Raw genomic sequence first — 21,905 nt, 5'->3', positions numbered from 1 at the left:
CCGCAGCAGTTTCAACTTGATTTTGTTATGAAAGCTCTTTATTCATAGATGTAAACTCAAACTATTTGCAAAATCTCTCCAATGCACGATAGACAGAAACTTTCTTTTTTATTGGACTTCTCTGCTTGAAGACCCCCGCATCTTATTTCTTTACTTTTGTTGTTTGTTATATTTTGTCTACGTGTCAACACAGATACATTTATTGATTTCTGGAATATGGCATCAAGGTTTATACTTGAATATTTTCTAAATTAATAATAAATAAAGATAAATAAATAAAAATAATAATATTAGCAGCAATTAGCAATTTCTTTCATGATATGTGTCCACTATTTTGAGGGAGTATTAATACAGCAGGTGATCAAGTCTTACATATTGCAACTTTTGTTGACCTTGGGAATGATGGCACAATCAAATGAAACTTAAACTCCAGAGTTTTGAAATGAACTAAACAAAGTTTTGCATAGCTATAATCTTTTTTATTTATTTATTTATTTTTGAGAAACTTTAATCTTTGAGATTTTCAAAGGTCTCCAAAGATTTCAAAAACTGATCTGTCATTTTTGGGTGCTTGAAAATTAAATGTTTGCAATCGGAAATATAAAATTATTAACTATAATTCACTATCACTTTGCAATTTTTGAAAATTTATTTTGAGTTTCTAAAAATTAAAGATTTGAGTTTATCTAAAGAATAAAAGTAAATTATCTGAGCAAAACAGTTGGGAAAACTTTTTCAAAACTTCCCAACTTTTTTCTTTTTACAGTTTAATAATAGTCATGAATGAACAAATAACTATGATAATAACTGAGTTTGTTCATTTGTTCTGTGGGACCTCAGTATGGTGATCATGTAAAAATGTCAGATTTATTATTCTTGTCAGAAGGTGAAAATAAAAGCAAACTCCATTATCCATATCCTTGATTATTAGATTATTAAATGTAGTAAAACACACAAGAGCTCTTGTATTTATCTGTATCTTCAGTTTGTTGGCTTTCCTGTTGAGGGAATGGATTTCTGATGATGTACCCGACAAAATAATTCACTTTGCTTCATATTTCAACTTTCCACAGACTCAGTTTTGTTGACTGAGGGTTATAACTCAAGTTTTTTTTTAATTAAGGGTGTGTTGTGTATTTTAACCTATTAAAAAAATATATATAAAATTCCTGAAGCACCCCTGGATTTAGTTTTTTTTTATCTTGCTGAAGTACACAGAGTGAATCACAATCAGAGCACCTGCACAATGTAACCGGATTCATTAGTTCTGCAGTTGATGCCAACTCTGTGCAGGTGATGTTTATTCACCGACTGACGCTGCATCTGAGAGGTGTTGATACAACTCCGCCGTTATTTCTTCAGGCCACATTTTGACGTGTTTTAATTGACTACATGGATGCACTGCTATTATTAACTTCAGGGTCACAAGTCAGATTTTTTTTTTCTAGTTAAAAAGTGAGAAAGCTATAGATCTTGTTTTGAACAGTAGCGAACGTATATGTTTATCATATCTACTGTTATGCAGTTTTTAAGGTACTATTATCCTTTCATATATCACTCATTCTTGAGAGCTTAAAAACATTTTGAGGGAGTTTTGATTTTTGGGTTCCTTTTTATCCCTGAATAAATCATGTTTTTGTAAAAATCTGACAAAGGTGACTGAAATCTGGGACGTGTTTTTGAACAAATATATTTTAACAGAAAGATGATTATAATGGCACATTTTTTACACCGATGTTATCAGTTAGATTTATGATCAGTTTAGAATTTAAAGATATTTAAAGCAATTTTAACAGTCTGAAGTTGTGATTTCTTCCCTGGGGTGTTTTCTGGCACAGGGGAAGTTTAGAAATAAAAAATAAATAAATAAATAAAGCAGACCCCAAAATTTAATTAATTACACATATTCCATGTATATTTATATATATATATATATATATATTTATATATTAATCATTAAAGAATACACTTTTTTATGTGTCCATTTTAGTAAGTTTTTAAGTTTTTTTTAGGACATGATTTGTCCCAATTCTCGAATGGGTACTACTTTTTATTTACATTTATATCATACTGTATACGATATATATATATATATACATTAGTCTCTATATACAGTATACTGCATGTATCCTTACATATTTTATACATACATACAATAAGTCCATTATATCTGTAATGTGCAGTTATCAATTTTGTAGAAAAATATATAAATTTTTATACAGATTTTATTCTATTTGTATAATGCTACACACCGTGTGTATATAATGTGTGCAACTGTCCCGTACAATCATCCATACATCTTTAGAAGTGAAAGGTGTGTGTGGGTTTACATTTATACTCTTTTTCTACCTGTACTTTGTGATCTTTGAGCTGCTGTAAGAATAAGTTTCCTCGGTGTGGAATAAAGTTTCTTATTTACTTAATTTACTGAAACAAATTTCAAAGTCATGCAGCTTTGTGAGCCGTATTGCTTGAAAACATTTGTGATATAAAACAACATACCATGTATACAAGCATGGAGACCTAAAATGCCATTTAAACTAAACATCATTTTTAACTTTTCAGTAAATTTAACCAATATTTCTGTGTAGTTTGGCCACTCAGAGAAATGGAACAAAATTCCATGAGAAAAAATGTATTTTTTTTTTCCTATAACACCATATGTGTTTTATTACACGTGTACAAGCATGAGCAAGTGTACATTACTCCCCCCCCTCCACACACACACACACACACACACACACACACACACTTGCTGAGTACAAGTGCAAAAGTACACAGCCAGAAGGCTGTTCTCTTTCTATGTGCAGATGAGTCGACTAGAGAGCGATGAGAAAGCACCACAGGGACAAAGAGCTTGTATCTCAACTGTGTGTCACTTTTTATTGGAACAGAAAGAGCAAGGAGGTCAACGGTACAAAAAAAAAAAAAAGAAAGAAAGAGAGAAACGAGGGCGTGAGGGTTGGTAGTTAAGCAGTGAGCGGTCACTTGGCGCCAGAGGTGAGCTTCTCCAGGTCATGGATGCCCTCCTTGTCAATCAAACGGACGTTGAAGGAGGGAAGGTTCAGGATGAAGCGCCTGTTCAGCTGGAGGAGGGAGAGAAAGACGAGACAGACGGAGAAATGTTAAAATAAAGTCAATAATGTAAAATTCAAGCACCTTTCAAGCATTTTTCAAGGTGCATTTAAAGCTCTTCCAGCACCTCACAGCTGTGGTAACTTAGATATTTATAAAAGGTTTATATATATGCTATAAAGACTAGACCGTATTTCATATCTTTATCACATTGAACAAGATGTTATTGTGCTATAAACAAACAAATTAAGTTTTAAGTTTTTAAAAAATTAAAGACAACAAAGGTTCATGTTTCAAATAATGTCACCTCTTTAAGTAGAGCTGGCCTCCTGTATAACATGACAGAGCCAATACAAAACAATCACAACAATTACTGGACAAATAAATTAGATTTCACCGCAGACTGACAGATCACACAAGTGTAGCCAAATGTGGCTAATCGAGGCTCGAGTGGAGTCGTCTTCATTTTGTTCGAAAGACTTTCTGGCCTATTTTATTTCTATATCTAAAAAGTGAAGGACTTGGTCAGACAGACATTTATCATGAAAGTGATTCAATTACAGTTTCAAGCACTTTATTCAAAATCCACTACAGTAAACTAATGAAAATAAAGTTAAAGGAAAATTGTCCAAATTTGTTACTTAATGTGAAATGAGTTGGAAATGAGCCTTTATCAAGGTAGAATTCCCTATTTCTACACTGAAAATGATTGTATTATTATTGTGGTTCCCTGTTTTACATAGGGATTTTAAATGAATAGGTAAAAATTCCATCTCATCTCATTTAGCCTACAGACAGTGTTGTCATAATGAATCCAGTCAACTTCATTGTATAGATTGGACTAATCATCATCCAACTTTTTACAGCGTCTCTTTTGGCCATATATTGGTGGAGTTGGACCATTATTTAATGTTTCCTACACATTGTTTAGCCAGTATCATTCCTGGTATTTATATATTTCGGATCAGGAAACGTTCGAGTTGACGAGTGCAATGACATGAAGTAGACTTGCTCTGATGGATAAATGGAAGCACTGAAGAAAGAGTTTAAATTAGGTGGTAAGTAAAACCCACAGAAACTTTTTTTAATGCTAAAACTACTGTATGTATTTATTAGCAACTGCTTTGGTGTCCTTACACCAAGCTCGAGCATTTTACGAATGTGGTGTCAATGGAGGAAATGATGAGATCAAGGTAACTGAGAAGCAATAGAACTGGATACTGAACCTCAAAAGCAACTTTTTGTGCTTTGGTACTTGACGGACCATTTAGATAACACACATGCACATCAGCACAGGTATTTTCCCTGATTAAAAAGTGAAAAACTGGTCAAACAGCTGTGCATGTACCGTTCAGTCTCCACCTCTAACGCAACAAGTTCTGCACAAACTTTTGTCAGTTCACAGATGGACTGTCAATTAATTACTATTTGAATGACACAAAATCAATGTTATGTTCGTTACCTTCGTGCTCAAAGTTATGATTAAAACATTACACCAAGTTGGTCTCATGTGGCACACATATCTTGACTGCTAATGTGTAATTAATGTATTTTATATAAATATTTAAACAGAAAATAACTGCAGTTTTTTTCTATAATTTCCATGTCATGTGACCCAGTGACTCCGAATCAATACTGAGCTGTACTACTACTCTGGACAAGTAGGACACAGCTTGTTTAATTGGATTTTAGCGCTTTTTCTTTTTTATATTAATACGGTTATGGAAAATTCATGATTTTATTTCAGTATCAGGCTCTGTGCCCTTTTGCCCTTTTTTCTCCAGTTTCTTTGTTTGCCCTCAAGTTGCTGAGCAAAAAAGTGAAATCATGATTTTTTTTTTTTTTCACTCTAAAAGCCCAAGCTGTGCTCAGCTGTGCATGCCAGCCCAGCCTCCAGTATTTGCCACCTTTGCCTGTTGATTAATCTGTTGATCATTTTCTCAATTAATGCATGGATTGTTTGGTCCATAAAATGTTGGAAAATGGTGAAAAATGTTCGTAGAAACTTTTTCTTGAAGACATTTAGTCTCTCATCCAAGAGAGACTTTTTTCTTTAAAGAATTACTCAAATGATTATTTGATTATCAAAATATATAATTCAACACTTTCTGATTTCACCAAAGATTTCATGTTCAGGCATTTTGCCCTCGAGTCTCACCACGCTGAGAGTTATAAATAAATAAATATTTAGACAATCCCAAACAGATCTTTAGAATATTTGATACTTTTTAAGGCCTTTTATTAGTAAATGTGAATTTAAGATACTTTAAGACTTTTTAAGGACCTTTAGGCTCCCTGTATGTAAAGCAGACAAATCTTCCACTGCTGAAAGCCACTTTTCCAGAGCTAAGCTACAACCTGAGAAGTTGAGCAACATAATAAACCAGGGTTTCTACAGGTTTCAACAAGTTAATTTAAGACTTTTTAAGACCTTTTCAAGATCGTTATGAATGCTGTTCACGACTACAGCATTTAACATCCATACTGGGAAAAAAGTATGAAGGATACGAAGCAAAATTCATGAATGGACACTGGGTTTTTTGTCTGACATCATGTGCAATACTAAATATACTATCAGGTGCAATATTACTTTTTATTACTTTTCAATCTCACTGGCAATACGTCATTGCTGATACAACTTTTCTATTTTAGTTTATTTTAGCTTACTACTTACTAAACCTATGTTACCTCTATTGTTATTCTATTAGGCACTGTTTACTCCTTATATTTTTATATTCACTTGACATTTAATACTCCATTGTTTTCTGCTGTTGTCATTCTATGTAACTGTAATTTTGGAGCGATCTCTGAAACAGAAATTTCCTTCAGGATCAATAAAGGTCTGTCTTATATTACTGTAGATATTACAGCATGATGAAATTTTTTTTTCACATTTCAAAGTGAGACCAAAGTTGATGAAACTATAACAGTAATGTTAAATTCTTAAAAGATATTTTAAGACATTTTAGGCCTAAAGATCAGATTACTGGATTTTAGACTTAAAGTACCCGCAGAAAGCCTGTAAACAACTAAACAAGGTGCTCATAATTTAAGTTAACTTCTTGAACTCACTTCCTCAATGCACTTCTTCAGCAGATCCACGGCCTCATCTCGGGTCAGATCTAGGACAAAAAACATGAGAAATTGAGAATGTTGAAATGGGAGCAAAAGGGCACATTTAAACTGAAGAGAAAAAACATCTTTTATTAACAGAGAAATTAAGTAACACTGCGTGAAAGACAAAATATTCATGCTACTTTGCCAGATTTATCGAGGATATTTTCACCACAAACTACAGCAGCATTAACATACAAATTGTTGATGTTTTTCCTATAATCATTTGCCAATAGGTGAAATAATTTAATTTAATTTAAGATTCATCACCACTGAATAATCTGCCCTGTGACCAAAGTGTCAATCACTCTGTCACCTCTCTGCAAACTTTAATCATATTCTTTATTTCTGTCTCCTCACTCGTCTTTCCAGTCGGCCTCACAGTAACAATAAAGAGAAAACCGCACGCAGGAGGCGTTTCTCTGCACTGAAACGCAGGAGGCGTTTCTCTGCACTGACCTGGTCTGTAGTGCCGGTCAAGAATGGACAGCGTGAGGAAGGCTCCGTAGCCGTGGGCAGCGAAGGGGGCCTTGGCCAGGGAAGACAGGTAGTCCATGTAGTAGAGACCGGGGCCGTCTGTGTCATCGTAGCCCGCCAGCAACAGGTTCACATGATACGGAGTCTGGATACAGAGAGGAGGGAGAAAGATGAGGGTTAATATTCACATCAATAAATGTTTTTACAGGACATTAGTCTGGTGATGTACGCTAATTAAATTTAATTTTACCGTTATTCAATCACCAGACGTGGTTCATAACCCGTTTTTTTTTTTTAAAAACAGAAAAGCAGTTTCAACAAAATTTCAACTCCATAAAAATTCTTCATGCTTGCTTGAGGTGGTTTTAGCCTTTTTTTGAAAAAGAGTTCATGTGCTCACTGGGAGAAGAAAACACTTTTTCTAAATAAGTTCTGAACAGAAATGTCATATTTCCATATTTTCACAGTTCAAGATTCGACTGACGCTGTTTTAATTACATAATTTTGTTATGTAATGCAGTGCAATGATATGATGGTTCTCTGGTTGCAGAATTGGCCCCACCAACTCGTGATGAACCAACTCCAAATAACTGCATAATGGTAGTTGAGGGAAACAAGCACTCATTCATAATTTCTTCTGCCAATTTCCTCTAAATTCAGTCTAAATTATCACATCATGTGCAACATGCCGTACAGAGAGAGGTTTCACAAATAAAGCAGATGAAATTTACTTTAATTTCAAATGTCTGCATGGTGCTGACCAACTGAAAAATGTTGTAAAAAGTTTAAAAGAGTGAAAATGTTTATATTTAATAATAGAAAAATAATTAAATGAAAAACATGAATGACCGCATGTAGACACACGGGAAAGCAAGGGGTCACTGAAATGGTTTGATGAGCATGAAAATAAAATCCCAACCCAGCTGATTTTTGGAGCATCTGTTTAGGATGAGGCAAAATTTGTCCCCGTTTGTTTTCTATGAGACATGAGTAACATTGTGGGATAAAACGATTTAACTTTATGCAAAAGAGGGTGAAATTCCACTGAAGGCCCAATGACGATTTTCCTAATAAAAAAAAGACTGAAAAAGTGATTCAGGATGGAAAAGCGTATTTGACTCTCGTCTCCAAGATTACACATATAATCAAAAACAAAGTGCTGCTTGTCACAAAGTTACATAAATCATTGGAAAACATTTTACACAATGATGCTAACAAGAAAGCTACTCATTAGCTAGCGAGTGCCTGAGGCCATGAGCGAATTGCTGATTTGTTCACTTAGAGCGCATCTTCACCAAAAGGTGTGTTTACACTTAAAATGAAGAAAACTGTCAGCGTGCCGCAGTTACATACAATATAGAATAGATAGTTAAAAAAGTTTCAACTTGAGCAAAAAAAAAAAAAATTCAATAGCCTTAGGGTTTATGAATCTACTTCATAACCGTACAGAGACTAGAGGAAATAAGAGAGAGAACTGGAGGGAAATAACAGTTGGTGAGCTGAGCTGAACACAAACATTCAGTCTGTTTGCACGTTCGTTGCTAGCAAGCTTAACGCTAACTTTCATTAGAAGCTCACCTCCTACATGCCTACTTCTTTCAAACCACATAACTTTCGTTTGAAATGCAGGCCTTCTGTTAAAAACTTTAAGTCTCTGGCTGTGTTCGGACCGACTTAAACGTGTTTAACGAGGGTCCAGGTGCTTAGTTGGCCAATCACATTCATGCACACAATCCTAGTAGATTACGATGTACTTTGTAACTTTAATACAGTGATTCTACTGTTATCCTTGTGGTGAAACATTAAATAATCACTGCTATGATAACTTAGCAGAGCTGCACGTCCTGTATGTGGAGTTAGACGCCAAATAAGATTTCTAATATGTTATATTAGGGTTGTCACAATACCAGAATTTTAAACTTTGATACAAAACTAGTATAGAACAGCAAAATACAATATTCTTCTTTTTTTCATGAATAACCTGCACACAGTTAGGGCTGCGTATTGACGAGAATCTGGTGCTAAGATGCGTATCATGATACAGGGGTTACAACTGAATATACTGTGATATATTGCAATACCAGCAAGGTGATATATTGTTATTGTTTATTTAATTTGAAGAAAACTGTCATAGTATAAAGAACATACAACTACATGCATAAAATCTGGGACACAAGTTGACTTTTTTATGCGATTAGAGCAGTGATAGACACTGTGACACTGCTATCTGGTTGGTGTAAACTCAACACAAAGTGACCATGATCCTTTGCTTTTGTGTATCACTATTAGGGTTGCAAAGTTGAAGTGAACAAATGGCTCGGACAGACAAGACAATGTCAAATAAGGCACAATTACTGCCACTTTTATACCACTGATGAATTATGGATACATTTATAATAAGTTAAATTATTACAGACAATTAAAGACTCATCATCAACATCCCTAATCAAGATATCACAATGAACTGTTTTTGAGAATCAATACAGTATCATAAAACATAATAACGCGATACTCAAGTGTATTAGTATTTTCTTAGATCGCTACACTCAGTGCCGGTACAGAAAAAGTCACTGAACACTGTCTGGTTTTGATGCAAGCTCTTAAATGAGCACTTAGGTAATCGTTTTCATGGCTGTGATAGTGCTGTAGTGAGTGTTGTACTGTTTTAAAACAGGCGGCGTTGAAAACGTATCGATACTTTGAGGTGATTTCTGCAGTTAAATAGTCACTACTTGTCTCCAATTAGAGGTGCCAACTTTGGCATCAGCTGGTGCCACTGACTGACTGTACTTCAGCTCACTTGAAATAGTTTCATCAACCCATTCACAGGATAAAGCTTGAAAAGTACAACTTCTCCTCCTCAACTTATCCCTAATTATAGACTTTGATTTTTCACCTTGGCAGAGACGTGGAGCGACACACACAGCGGCAACATTAACACAGCATAATCAAGCGCTGAGGGAGCGCGGGGAGGGGTTGCTGGAGAGTGACGGAGGGAGAGGAAAGGTGAAAGGTCATCACAGGACAGAGGAGGTGAGTGTGCTTTTGAGTGGGCGTATGAGTTGGGGGGGGTGGGGGGGGATCAGGATGTCATTGGCAGTGTGACATCTGCTGGGAGTCAGCACCCCTGTTGCTCCCTGCATCGCTCCCTCCCTCTTCATCCCTTCTTCAACTCCCTCCCTCCTCCCCTCTCCGCCGCCTTCACCCTGTGCCCTGGAGTAGCGCCAGGGCTCATTAAAAACTTCTAAAGTCGTTTCTCTTGCCCCTTCCTCCCCCCACCCCCCCCCACCCCGTCTCTCTTTTTAAATTACATCTTTTACGCTCGCAGCCTCTTCTCCCTTCTCTTCCTCCAAAACACTAATTTTCTCTCTTCGTTGTTGCGAGCCACTGTTCCCCCATTTAAAAAAAAAAAATCCCTTTAAAGCCAGACAATTTTTTGGGATTTCAAAACAACTTATGGCCTAAATTTCTTGATGGAGGTAGAAGCAGTGCAGCGTTTCTGATTAAAATGCAACAAGAAAACTGTAATTTTACATTCTCCGTTGTGCGGCGAGGCAAACATGATTCACAGGACGCCAGGCGAGTTGTGATCTACACACCTGCCGTCTCATTTCAATTTATCTCTCGGCCGACCTGCTTATTTCTGTGACTTGTGTGTTAGCACTACGTTTGCCACAAGGGCAATGATGATCGCTATGCTCCCCGCGGAGTCAGCTTTAGTCTGCGTGTTAACGACGAGCGCACACACACAGGAGAAAGAGTAACAGTGTGCTTGTGAGTGTGCATAACGGGCGTGAATCTCAGGGTGAAAATCTTATTGTGTGTGTTTGTGTGTGTGTGTGTGCGCACTTCAACTCCTCCGTGAGCTTGCGAACGCCCCAGTGGCGTCACCCCCACCCACCAGACACCTGTCTCACTGGTTACAATGTAACAATAATATGGACTTGGCATCAAAATAACCTTCCCTTCCCATGTCACCTCGGAGGGAACCAGGCACCTTGTTAACCCAGCCACCTGAACTCACACCAAGGTTCACATGCAAACAATACACATATGTTTTTAACCCCCCCTCCCATCCCCGCTGCGACTCGCTCTCAGCCAAACAAGGCGACCGTTGTGCCACGAAACAAAAGCTTCACCTGTACACAGTTACCATTCAGCAGATACAAACCTGCTCCACCTGGTTTTGATATTTTGTTATTTTCATTCTTGCCGAGAGTTAGAAGAGATGAGATCAATACTTATATCTGTGAATTAAAACTGTAGCTGGAGTCAGCAGCCGCTTAGCAAAACTGCTGGGGTGTGAGGGGTGGGGGGAAAAGTTGATTCTCTTAACTATTGGGATTCTTGTTTTGACAATTCCTGCTTTATTTTTTTATATATACATAAATGACAAGCACTTAGTCCTTTAGCTCGATGCTAAGACACAATGGGAATTCTCATCAACGCAAGGAAATTAGCATCGCAATCACTATTTTTACATTTTACTTCACATGCTTAACATAAAACAACACGTGCTCAGACTTTAAGGCATGCTCTGATCTGTGGAAACCAACTTATAGCTGTTAATTCAAAGGCTCACATTTGTTCTGTACTGTGTGCGTATTACCCAAAATGTTGCACTTTTCCTTTAAATCGTTGGCAGTGCGGGATCCTGAGCAAAAAAACAACTTTAGCTACGACATAAATTAGGGTCAGGCCGGTAAAAAAATCATCACAAACTCATCCCCAAACTCTCCTCTTCCACGTTCCAGCACTCCCCTCCTTCCTTCCTTTCCTCCCACCTCCCCCGTTCCCTCCCTCTCTGCCTCCCCCTATTTTTGCACCCTGCCCCGGGGCATGTTCTCTTTATTGGCATTTCTCCTCAATCTGCTGTATTAATTGTTCATCTGTGCAGGAGCAGGGGAGCCATGTGCAATATGGCGCCAGTAATTATTTGTGCCCATTGTGTGCCCGTGCTAAAAAATATCTTACAAACCCATATGGGGCCAGCTGTAGATCACCGCAGCACAGGAAGGGCTAACTGTTGCTGTGGACTTATAGAAAAATCTGAAAATAAAACAACTCAAACTTTACAGATTTTTCTTCTTCAGCACACTGCAGAGCAAACATCCACCTATATACAAAAAACTAATGACCGTAAGGCTTTTAGGCTTCTACATAATCTTACACAAAAAAATCAAATGTGATATTTATAAACCATCTGCTTCCCCTAAGTTCGGCTGTGTTAATTTAACCTCGGCCTCCTACACCTACCAATCCTGCAAAACTTTTTTGACGTCCACACTATCCTACCTGTCAATTCAACATCAATTTAATCTGTATTTATTTTACACACTTTTGGCAAATACATCATACATCAGACAGGAAGCTAAAACAAATAGAAGCAGAGGAGATGCTGAGTTTTTATGCCCCTAAAACTTTGCAGTTGTTGTTTTGCTTTGTGGTGAATTTCATGTGTATCATTACTGATATGCATGCAGCAGAGTCGAGGCCTCAGGTGATTATGCTTACCGCTCTTTTTTTTTCTCTCTCTCTCTTTGTCTCGTCTCTAAAGCTTGAGTGAATGCAGTACTCCAGAGGTTAGCGGAGTTGTTTTTCTGGACGGCAGGCTGGTAAGCAGCACAGTCGTATGTGAGCCGGGTTTCGCTTCCTCTGCACCGACATGCTCTGCTGACTTTAGCTAACTACACCTCCCGGAGGTCTGCTGCAGCCACTGGGGTATGACATCTTTCAGACTAAAGGACTCGTCTGTAATTTATCCTGCAGGAATAAGGCCATCAGAATTAACAATATACCACTGATTAATTTATCAGCCAGTGGTTTTTAACCTAGGGGTCTGGACATGCCAGTGGGACCATGTGATGATTTTTTTTTGAGGGGTTCAGAGAATGATTTAAGGATAATAGAAAAAGAAAAAAAAAAAAAAGATCTGATGTACAAAAGCAGATCATTATCTTTCCTTTCTGTCTGGGCTAAACTTTAATCTGCAATGATTTAATCAGATTAATTAAAATAAATTCCAACATATGCAGCCTGTTCCCCAGACAAGACTCGAGCATTGTGGACTACAGGCGCTTTTCAGCAATTCTACATAAAATTTTGTTTTAGTCAATAAAAATGGGCTCAATCTCTGTCTCAGAAACCAACTTGTGGTATCAGAAATTATTAATGTTGTACATGTTTTTTTATGTCTACGTTTTATTTATGAAAACTTTACACTTAACCCCTGATTTGATACCATCACCACATGGGTGCCAATTCAATATGTACTGTGATTCTTAACTATTGAAATTCTATATTAGGATTTATTGTGGTTTTTGTTTGCTTTTTTAACTCTAGACCACAGGAAAAAGTTGAATTATACACTTCTAGAGTCTGTATATCATGACTCTTAATTTCTTAAACAACAAACATCATATGTCAGTCAGTCTGAGTTTTATTTCAGCAGGATGGACTCTATACTGCACGTAAAGGTAGTAAATTAACTACTTTTTGAAGTAAACTGTGACATTTAGAGCCTGCTGTTCCTGCTCATTAAGATAGTGCCATGGGAAAATAATAAATGAAAGAATGAACAATTAACAGATCCTCTAAAAGCTGCACACAGCACAAACTGGCTTTCAGTGAACCTCCTTCACATATGAAACTGAACAACAAAACTACAAATTTTGAGTTTTGACCCTTTGGGGTTGCTGTAGCTGCTCAGTGTGGAGGGTTCAAGGCAGAAAAATATACTGAGTTTGCAATGTGAAATCTATTTGTTTGGTCCATAAAATGTCAGAAAGTAGTGAAAAGTGTTGATCTGTGTTTCCAAAAGCCCAAGTCTTCAAAGGTCTTGTTTTGTCCACAATCCAAAGATATTCAGTTTACTGTCACAGAGAAGTAAAAAACCCCAGAAAATATTATAATTTAAAACCAGTTTATTCATCCAGTGGTTTTCAAACTGGGGTCCTTAGGTTCTAGTTGGTCCCCAGCAAACAGAGGAAGAGAATATTTCAACTATCATCACACGTTTTGCAATAAGGTTGTCCATTTTGATTGATTGTAATCCCAAGTGATCCTTGTTGATTACTGACCAACTACGAAGATTTCTTTTTTTTTTCCTTAAGTACAACAGGTCATAAAACTCCAAGTAAAATAAAAATTTTAACAATGAAATTATTATTTAGGCACTTTCACACACACACCATACATTAGATGATGTTAAAGAACATGTGTTGAAAATGACCAATATGGTGCAGCTCAATTACTTTTTTGGTACAGATATGACAAATCATATAATAATTTTTAACTTCTAATATTTCCTCAGGCGAGAAAATAACTACTGTGATTCCAAAATTGTGGTTAGTTTATCCAAATAATGCCCATTTACGTTGACGTTGCTCTAATGATAAGTTTCCACATGTTTGTGTCCATGGTGTTATTTTTATTGTTTCAAAGACAAGCGAACATCCTTAATTTCAGTTTGCTGTACTCGTACATGTGGAAATGTACAGCAAAATACATTTCTGTTCCAGTTAACATTTGCTCAACTTTAAAAATCCCTTCAGTCAATTTTATGGACAAATCGGCAAAAAAAAATATTAGTGAAACTCACACTCAAATGTGAGGATTTGCTGCTTTTGACTCTTTTAACAACTGTTAATTGAATATTTTTGGGTCGGTCTGACAAAAAATAAGCACTTCAAAGACATCACCTTGGGCTCTTTGCAATTTTGAAGGGCATCTTTTTTCTACACCAAACAATTCACCTATTAATGTAGACTAATCGATTATGAAAATAATTAACCATTAACTGCAGCCCTAAAGTCTGAGAGTAATTGTACTTGTAGTATTGTACTTTTTCAAAGAGAATAATTATTCAAAATTCAAATTCATCTATATCCAGCTAACTTTCAGGCATATTTGTTAAAAAGTGTTACTTCTGCTTGATATCAAACCATTCAAGACTTGAGCAGACCCTTTCTCTTAGTTTCACATTCAAATGGACAACACACATTACATATTCTACATACTCAAGATGTTCTGGGGGGGTAAAAAAAACACCATAAAAAACCTGTTTATACAACATAATTTGCAAATGTCCATGTACTCTGGAGGTTGATGAATGTGAGAAGAGCATAGCTTGAGGAAGGTGTGGGATGCAGAGGAGAAACTGCTATTGCTTCAGTTTCTGAGCACTCCTGAGAACGCAGCATTAGTAAATCCTGCACTCATAAAACCAAATTCATCACCGTGAGGCACAAAAATAACGATACACTCGCAGCTTATGGCAAGACATGAATATAAATGTTATCCTCCACAACACGTACAACCTTGACAGAATAAAAACGATCCTGATCCTATAGGTCCCTCTGTGTGCCTGCATGCATATTGTATTTGTGTGTATGTTGACTCCTACTCGTTCTCACACTCCAGCCTGTGTGGTGTTGTCTACTGGGCCCGCTTGTTTCCTCCTGGGACCCCCGCTCCTCCTCCTCCTCCCGCTCCTGCTCTACCCCTATCCCCCGTTCGATGTGTCCCACATTCCCTTCTCTGCCACACTAATTGTTTTTTGTAATTATTTTCACCCTTCTGCTATTGTGACAGGCAGCGGCTGCACCGCTCTTAACAAATTAGTGCAAGAGACACAAACGCACACATACGAGAAGCAGAAGTGACTAGAGAAAAGTGTTACATCTAAAAACACATGCCACTGTGTATTACAAGTTAAAACTGATGTAAAATATGTAGGGCTGAAACAGTTAGTTGATTATCTCATTGGCCAAAAAGAAAACTGTTGGGATGTGATAATGGGTTTATGGTTTTATGTCATTTTTAAGCAGAAATGTCAAATTATCCTGTTTGTGATATCAAATTGGACATCTTTCGATTTAGGACTGTCGGTCAGATAAAACAAGCTATTTGAGAACACCATCTTGGCATCTTGGAGATTTGACATTTTCAGAAACCAAACAATTGATTAAAGCTACTACATGGAGTTTTAACTGGCTATGAAACTCAGTTTATAACCGATATCTCTATATGACTTTTATAAGCAATCAAGGCCACTGGGACGGATTCTCCTTGAAATCAGATAAAACAAACCTGTGTTCACACTTTCCCCACACAGACTCACAATGAGTAGCACGTCAGCCATTTGTAAAGAAGCGGGAGCAGATTTTCATTCCTATAATTTCATTGTTTTTACATTATATTTTGTGATTATGGCAGAGGAGATACTACCGCTTTTGTTCCCAGGAGACTCCAAAATCAACAAATTATGCAAGTTCCTTGTAGTTACTTTAATATATAAAACTATTGGCAGTAGTCTTGCCATAGTAGTAGGTGTGACAGTGTTCAAGCCTACACAGATTACAGAACCTTCCCACCATTTAAATAAGTTATCTCCATAGAAGTTATTTCTTATCCAGATAAAAATACATGTTGATGTGAGATTCTGGTCATATTGCACAGCCAACCCAGATTATAAGATGTCTTATTCTTTGATGAGATTTCCTGTCTTTCTTGCTTTAGATTATATTTTAATTAGTCAAGTTCTTTAACACTGATGCGTTGAGTACTTCGGCATGTTCCTGTTAAAGGCTTTCTGGGGTTTTCTCTCTACTACTGTGCAGAGTGTAAAGTGAATTGAGGCAAATTTGTCATTTTAGGCTACATAAATAAAATATACTTGACTTTGTTAAATGGAAAAAAGAGAACACTGGTCCCTAAACTAAGTTGGCAAACTGGTACATAATGATTGCTACATATTCAATTCAATAGTCAGTCTTGCAATTGAAACTAAGCTGACCTTAAAAACTTCACCAGTCAACATTCAAGTGTAGAGTAAGTACAGTGTACAGTGTAACTAATAAATATGTAAACAAGAACTTAATTCAGGGAGTGCAGTATGTCTCCAAGCTTGTTTTAGTATAAATACATCTAAATCTAGTTGCCTTCCTCTGTATTGCCTGATTTAAAAGTGTATTTTGCTTCTGTGGGGCTCTCAGGTCTCTGCAAGGCCTCAAGGACACACATAATAATTTCAAAAACTCTGCACTTTAAGACGTGTTCAGCATGAATAAACAAGGCAGCTCACAAACATGCAGACAGATGTGGTTAACTTGCCTGGTTGTGAGCCCAATCTTACTAAAGTAATGAGGGAAAAATCTGCACCTTTGCATGTTTTGGCTGTTTTGTTGGGTCATAATTTTGGTACTGAAGGAAAAGGAAAATCATGGCACTTTGATAATATACCTAGAACAATCGTGCAACTGGGGTGATGTAGTGTTACTCTGAAGTTCAGGTGGGAATCACCTGCAGTTAAACTTGCGTTTGTGTCGTTATCAGCTTGACACATCTGAGCTGAACCAGTTGATGCATTTTGACAGAGCCAGGTACATTTGTCAGCTTGTTGTGAATGACGACGGAGGCTTCTCCCTCTGAGACTTCATGACAACACCTGAGCCAAATGTACCTGGCTCTGTCAAAATGCATCATCAAGTCCAGTAAAGATGTCTCGAGCTGATAATGACACAAACACAAGTATAATTGCAAGTGAGACTTAATTCCCACCTGAACCCCAGAGCATCAGCTACATCAGAGAAGTGTCACGCCATCAAGACATTGCCCTCTACTGGGTTTAAGAGTTTTAATTTGTTGTTTTAGCAAAAAAAAAAAAAAAAAACTGAACCATTTCAAGCAGAATTTAAAATGCATTTTTGATACGGTTGAGTAAACCTAACACATATGGTGACTGTCCCTGCCATTTGAAGTGAGTATTACTTTAACTTATGGGAATTAATTTGTGATTCTATCATTTATTCCCTAAAGCAAAATGAGATTGCAAATGCTAACAGCGGAATGTAATTAAGTTAAAATAGAAATTAAAATATTTATAGGTATGTTCACTCATTACTCCACAATGAATATGCTTAATTCAGAGGGTGACCACTGGTACAGGGGATTAATTAGCTACCGAGAGAATATACAAAGATACGGGTGCTGAAAATCTTTGCTGTGAGTTTGAAAAGTTTCAGCACACAGGTAAAAACAGAGAACACCAGAAGTATAAAGGAAGGAGCAGGTCAGAGAATACATGGCAACACAAAATGCAGCAGATGGTGTTGGACTTTTCAAACTGACACTGACATTCGTGGAGACACCTCAAAGCTTTTCAGCTTCTTTTTCATGACTTACGATGTGTGATCTTACTTTCAGAGACACAATCATATCTGTGTCATATACATCACAGCGTAGTACAAGAAATGGAGCTAAAATTAAATGTGTTACATCTGATTTGCTGGTTGTCTTTAGTCTATTTTGGTGAAGTTGCTGTAATAAAGTTGATTTCCATTAAATGTATTTGTTTGTTGTTTACATGTTTAACTATAATCGCTCTCTCCCTCCATCTTAAAAACCCGTTTGGCTAGTGGAAAGTCTGAGCAACGTATGTAGGTTATAAGGTAGTCTGATGGCCAAAATCAATGTTCATGGTGGTTAATGTGTTTTTTTTTCCACTTGCCCCATCAAGCAAGTGGGTCAGTGATCTATTTGCCCGAAGTCAATTATTACTTGCCCCTGTACATATTGTTCCATGTTTAAGCAGTTATCAAATAACAACAAAGACTTAAGGTGCCTGCCTCATTTGGTCCGGTCAAAATGGACTGTGGTCCATTTGCGTGTTTAGTGCAAAGCTGTCAGTCAAAACTTGGTGCAGACCAAAGAACTGGACTGAGTCCGCCTGGAAAGGTCGGTCTCAGTGTGGTTCATTTGTGGTGTGAAAGCCAACAAACCAACCACACAATTTTATGATAGATGATGTGACTTTAGCAACAGATAATTACTTCAGCACAGGTATTGCAACTGATTTAAGAGGTCAAATGCTGTTAAAACTGTTGTATCCTACTCTGTGTGTTTTGTTTGATTAAAAAGTGTGTGACGATTCCACGGTTTTAACTGCGTGTCACACATTAAAAAGTCAGGTGAAGGGCAGATGTGCTGTCCCCCTCCCTCCATCCCTCTCTCTGTCTAAACACAAGGAAACAAAAACCCCAGTGCTTTCTTCTTATTCTTTTCTTTTCCCAACACTTTTGTAAACTCAATATAGAAAGATATACAGCAGGGCTGGAATTAGAATTCTTTGTGCAGTTTATCTTATTAAATAAATACATCCAGATCAACTGAACATAAAACACCGAGCTTATAGTATTTCCTTAATCAAAACCTCAATACTATAACTTTGTTGGATTTCTGGTATGTGGACCAAGAGTGGAGAAAACTTTATAAAGCTGACCCACAAAACGACATCATCTCTTTATGTCTTGATAGTGAGGCTCATACAAGAAAATGTGATCCTCAACTCAAACCATTACTGGTTATGATTATAGTCACATCTCTCATCAAACCGTTCACTAAAAAACAGACAATTTTCCCAGGGCATGAGAAACAATTCTCACAAAGTAATGGTTACTATCACTGCTTTATGGTATGCTGATGGCTGAGAATAAAAGACCATAGCATTTAGATAAGGCCAGTGCCAACAGGAATAAATGATTTCAAATGACAATTTCCAACAAATAAAAAAGGGAATATAGTTCTAATAGATGTGTCCACTAATACAAGCTAAAAAAGTACATACAATTCTAAGACAAGGCTTTATATACTTTGTTCTGTGGTCTTTTTATGCTTTAGCAGCTTGATTGTTTAGTCTTTTGTTAAAGCCACTCTATTTGAAAAGTCAAAATGAAACATATCAGGCCATGAACCTCACAAATCAGTCTCTGTGTGAACATAAAAAATGACCTGCAAGCTGGATGCTACAGCCTGGAAGGTCTGAGGTGTGCTGTCATACGCCACTGATCTGAATTTGTCAGCTCATAGTTTGACCCATTATCTTTTAACTTAATTAAACAAAATTACTGGCAGTTATGATGCGTAAATTCACAGTTCCCACCATGGTGGTTTGTTACTCAGTTAGTGGAGACACTCAAGGATATTTCCCTTGATAAAACTACAAAGAGCTCATATTGCTTAACAGGCTACTCAGAGTTGATGAGTAAAACATGCATTCTGTTGTCGACTGTGTTGTGGAAGGATTAGGATTTAGTGTGTATCATGATAGTTACCCTGCTCCGAAGGTATTCTGCAAGGTTCTTTCGTGTGAAGTTTGCTGCTGCTGCTGGACTGAGTTCATAACCTGAAGTAGTGAGACAAAAAAACAAAACAAAACAAAGTTTTCAGTGTGTTCATCTTCAGCAAATACAGTTAGCCTTCCAAGATGACATCATTGCCAATAACTGCATTTATATGGACCTTAATATTCCACAACAAGATTGGAATAATGGCACAATCAGAATAAAAATACCTCACATAACAACTCAATCAAAGGACACTGGTTTGTTTGGAAGTAGTTTTCAATCAGTTTGAGAAAGGAGGGGAAAACCTTTGGTAATCTATTCAATAGGAAAATGTCAGTGCCTAATAACAATGTAAACACTTATTCTGAGTTTATCTATCTAAAAATACTTTCTTTCTGTGCATATTTATCTTACACGGAGGCACCATTCGGTGAGCTGATTGAGTTTCCATGAGTGACAGAACCCTGAAAGTGGCAAAACAAAACTGTCTGTTTTGTGGCTCATACAACTGCTCTTTAGAAAATGATAGTTGAACACTTCAGTGGAAGAGGGGGCACCAAGTGTACCATTCTTGAGTCATCAGCCTGCACTCTCCCCCTGCTTTGAGACAGCAGCAGAGGTGTGTGCTGCTGAGATTGCTTGTAAACACACATCTCAGCGGATCACTTTCGTTTAGCATCCATGTAAACAGTTAAGTTGGAATCTCTAGTCAGAAGGACTTCGGTCAGGTTGAAGTACTGTCCATGTAAACGCGGCTTGTGACTAAACATTCTGGAGTTACACTGGAGACTTCTGAGGAGAAAAGGAGGATTTCTTCCACACAATCACCATCTTAATGGCCCTTACCATTCCTCATTTTGTACAGCTGAACATTCTTCTGGATGTACTCTGCAAACTGTACTGTGTCTCCTGCTTCTCCAACACACAGCAGCAAGATCTTCTCACTTAATTTGAACATCTTGTCATAGTCTGAAAAACAAACAACAACATTGATTATTATCCTTGGGTTCATAAGTTATTGTTTTTGATTTTATTAATACAAGGGCACAATACACACTCAGTGTACAGAAAGCAGTATATACATAGAACTGTAACAAAAGTGCCAGGGGTATATCATAGACAAAACATTAAGGATCTTGATAAGACTTTTAGTTAATTTATGTCAATGTAGGAAGTTCACATATAACATCCCTCAGAAAAAAAAAATTCATTCATTCATTGCTAAATTTACATTTTTGAACAAAAAAGTTTGCCAACATCATTATCAGGTTTATTATGAAAAGATGTCTTATCTTGGGTTTTCAACAAAACCAAAACATATTCTCCCATAAGAGTATAAAATCTTTAAAAATCTGATCAATCAAAAAATGTGAAACGGCCTTGCTTGAATATTCATAAATTGTTTAAATGGCCACTTACTGGTTACCAAAGTAAGTTAAGTTGAAAATCAGCAGTTACTTTCACTTTCACTGTCAGAAGCTGCTTGGTCACCTCATGCTAACCTTGCTAACTTTAATTTGATTTTCAGAAATGCGTTATGTATTTGACCAACTCTGAGCAATACGTGACAATAATTTTGTACAAACAATTATCGATTACAGCCGGAAAATATCCAAACTGTGCAAAACTGGACGAAAACTACTTATCCGCTAAGCTACTTTAACTTTAAGTTAGCTTAAATCTTTACTAGCACAGTCACACGTTCATTAAAATATAGTTTCATTGTACTAATAGGGGAAATTACACATTAAAATAAAAAGATAATGCTTTAAGCACACCTTATTATTAACACAACCCGGCTTTAATGACAAGAACTATGAAAATAAGCCTATAAGCAAATGTAGCTAAATTAAAACAACCGGCTCAGTGGCTAACGGCTAAGCTAACGCGTTGTCATACCATGTTTCATCTGAATGATGCTGCTGGCTGCAACATTATCCGCAGCGACCAGGACGAAATCAGGTCCCTGTATCCCGATTAAATATTCCATTCTGTAAAACAGATATGAGGTGGAAGATTTTTACAATATTATGAAATGACAGACGTCTCTTCGCTTCGCCTGTGCAGATTACACAGCAAAAGTTTGAGATAGGTGGCGCACGCTGTTGTCGTCAC

General features: G+C 37.0%; 1 protein-coding gene across 1 annotated transcript; it reads right to left on the bottom strand.

Moving 5' to 3' along the window:
- Window positions 1–2,857: 2,857 nt before the first annotated feature.
- On the bottom strand, window positions 2,858–21,897 carry psmb2 (proteasome 20S subunit beta 2). The gene is made up of 6 exons (XM_084738703.1): window positions 21,690–21,897; window positions 20,637–20,759; window positions 19,779–19,849; window positions 6,649–6,811; window positions 6,148–6,197; window positions 2,858–3,086 (listed from the first exon to the last, which is right to left on the bottom strand). Exons 1-6 carry the CDS (start codon window positions 21,778–21,780, stop codon window positions 2,985–2,987), a joined length of 600 nt encoding a protein of 199 aa, XP_084594829.1. The 5' UTR covers window positions 21,781–21,897; the 3' UTR covers window positions 2,858–2,984.
- Between the last annotated feature and the right edge of the window lie 8 nt (window positions 21,898–21,905).

This window comes from Lutjanus erythropterus, chromosome 16, assembly GCF_056507025.1.
Source record: "Lutjanus erythropterus isolate fLutEry1 chromosome 16, fLutEry1.hap2, whole genome shotgun sequence".
NCBI lineage: Eukaryota > Metazoa > Chordata > Actinopteri > Lutjaniformes > Lutjanidae > Lutjanus > Lutjanus erythropterus.
This window is presented reverse-complemented; position numbering and strand designations above follow the sequence as displayed.

Coding starts and splice junctions, on each gene's coding strand:
- psmb2 (XM_084738703.1), bottom strand. CDS start 21,780: ATGGAATATTTAATCGGGATACAGGGACCTGATTTCGTCCTGGTCGCT. Junction 19,850..20,636: donor GCTGTACAAAATGAGGAATG/GTAAGGGCCATT, acceptor TCACTACTTCAG/GTTATGAACTCAGTCCAGCA. Junction 3,087..6,147: donor TGAAGAAGTGCATTGAGGAA/GTGAGTTCAAGA, acceptor TCCCTCCTCCAG/CTGAACAGGCGCTTCATCCT.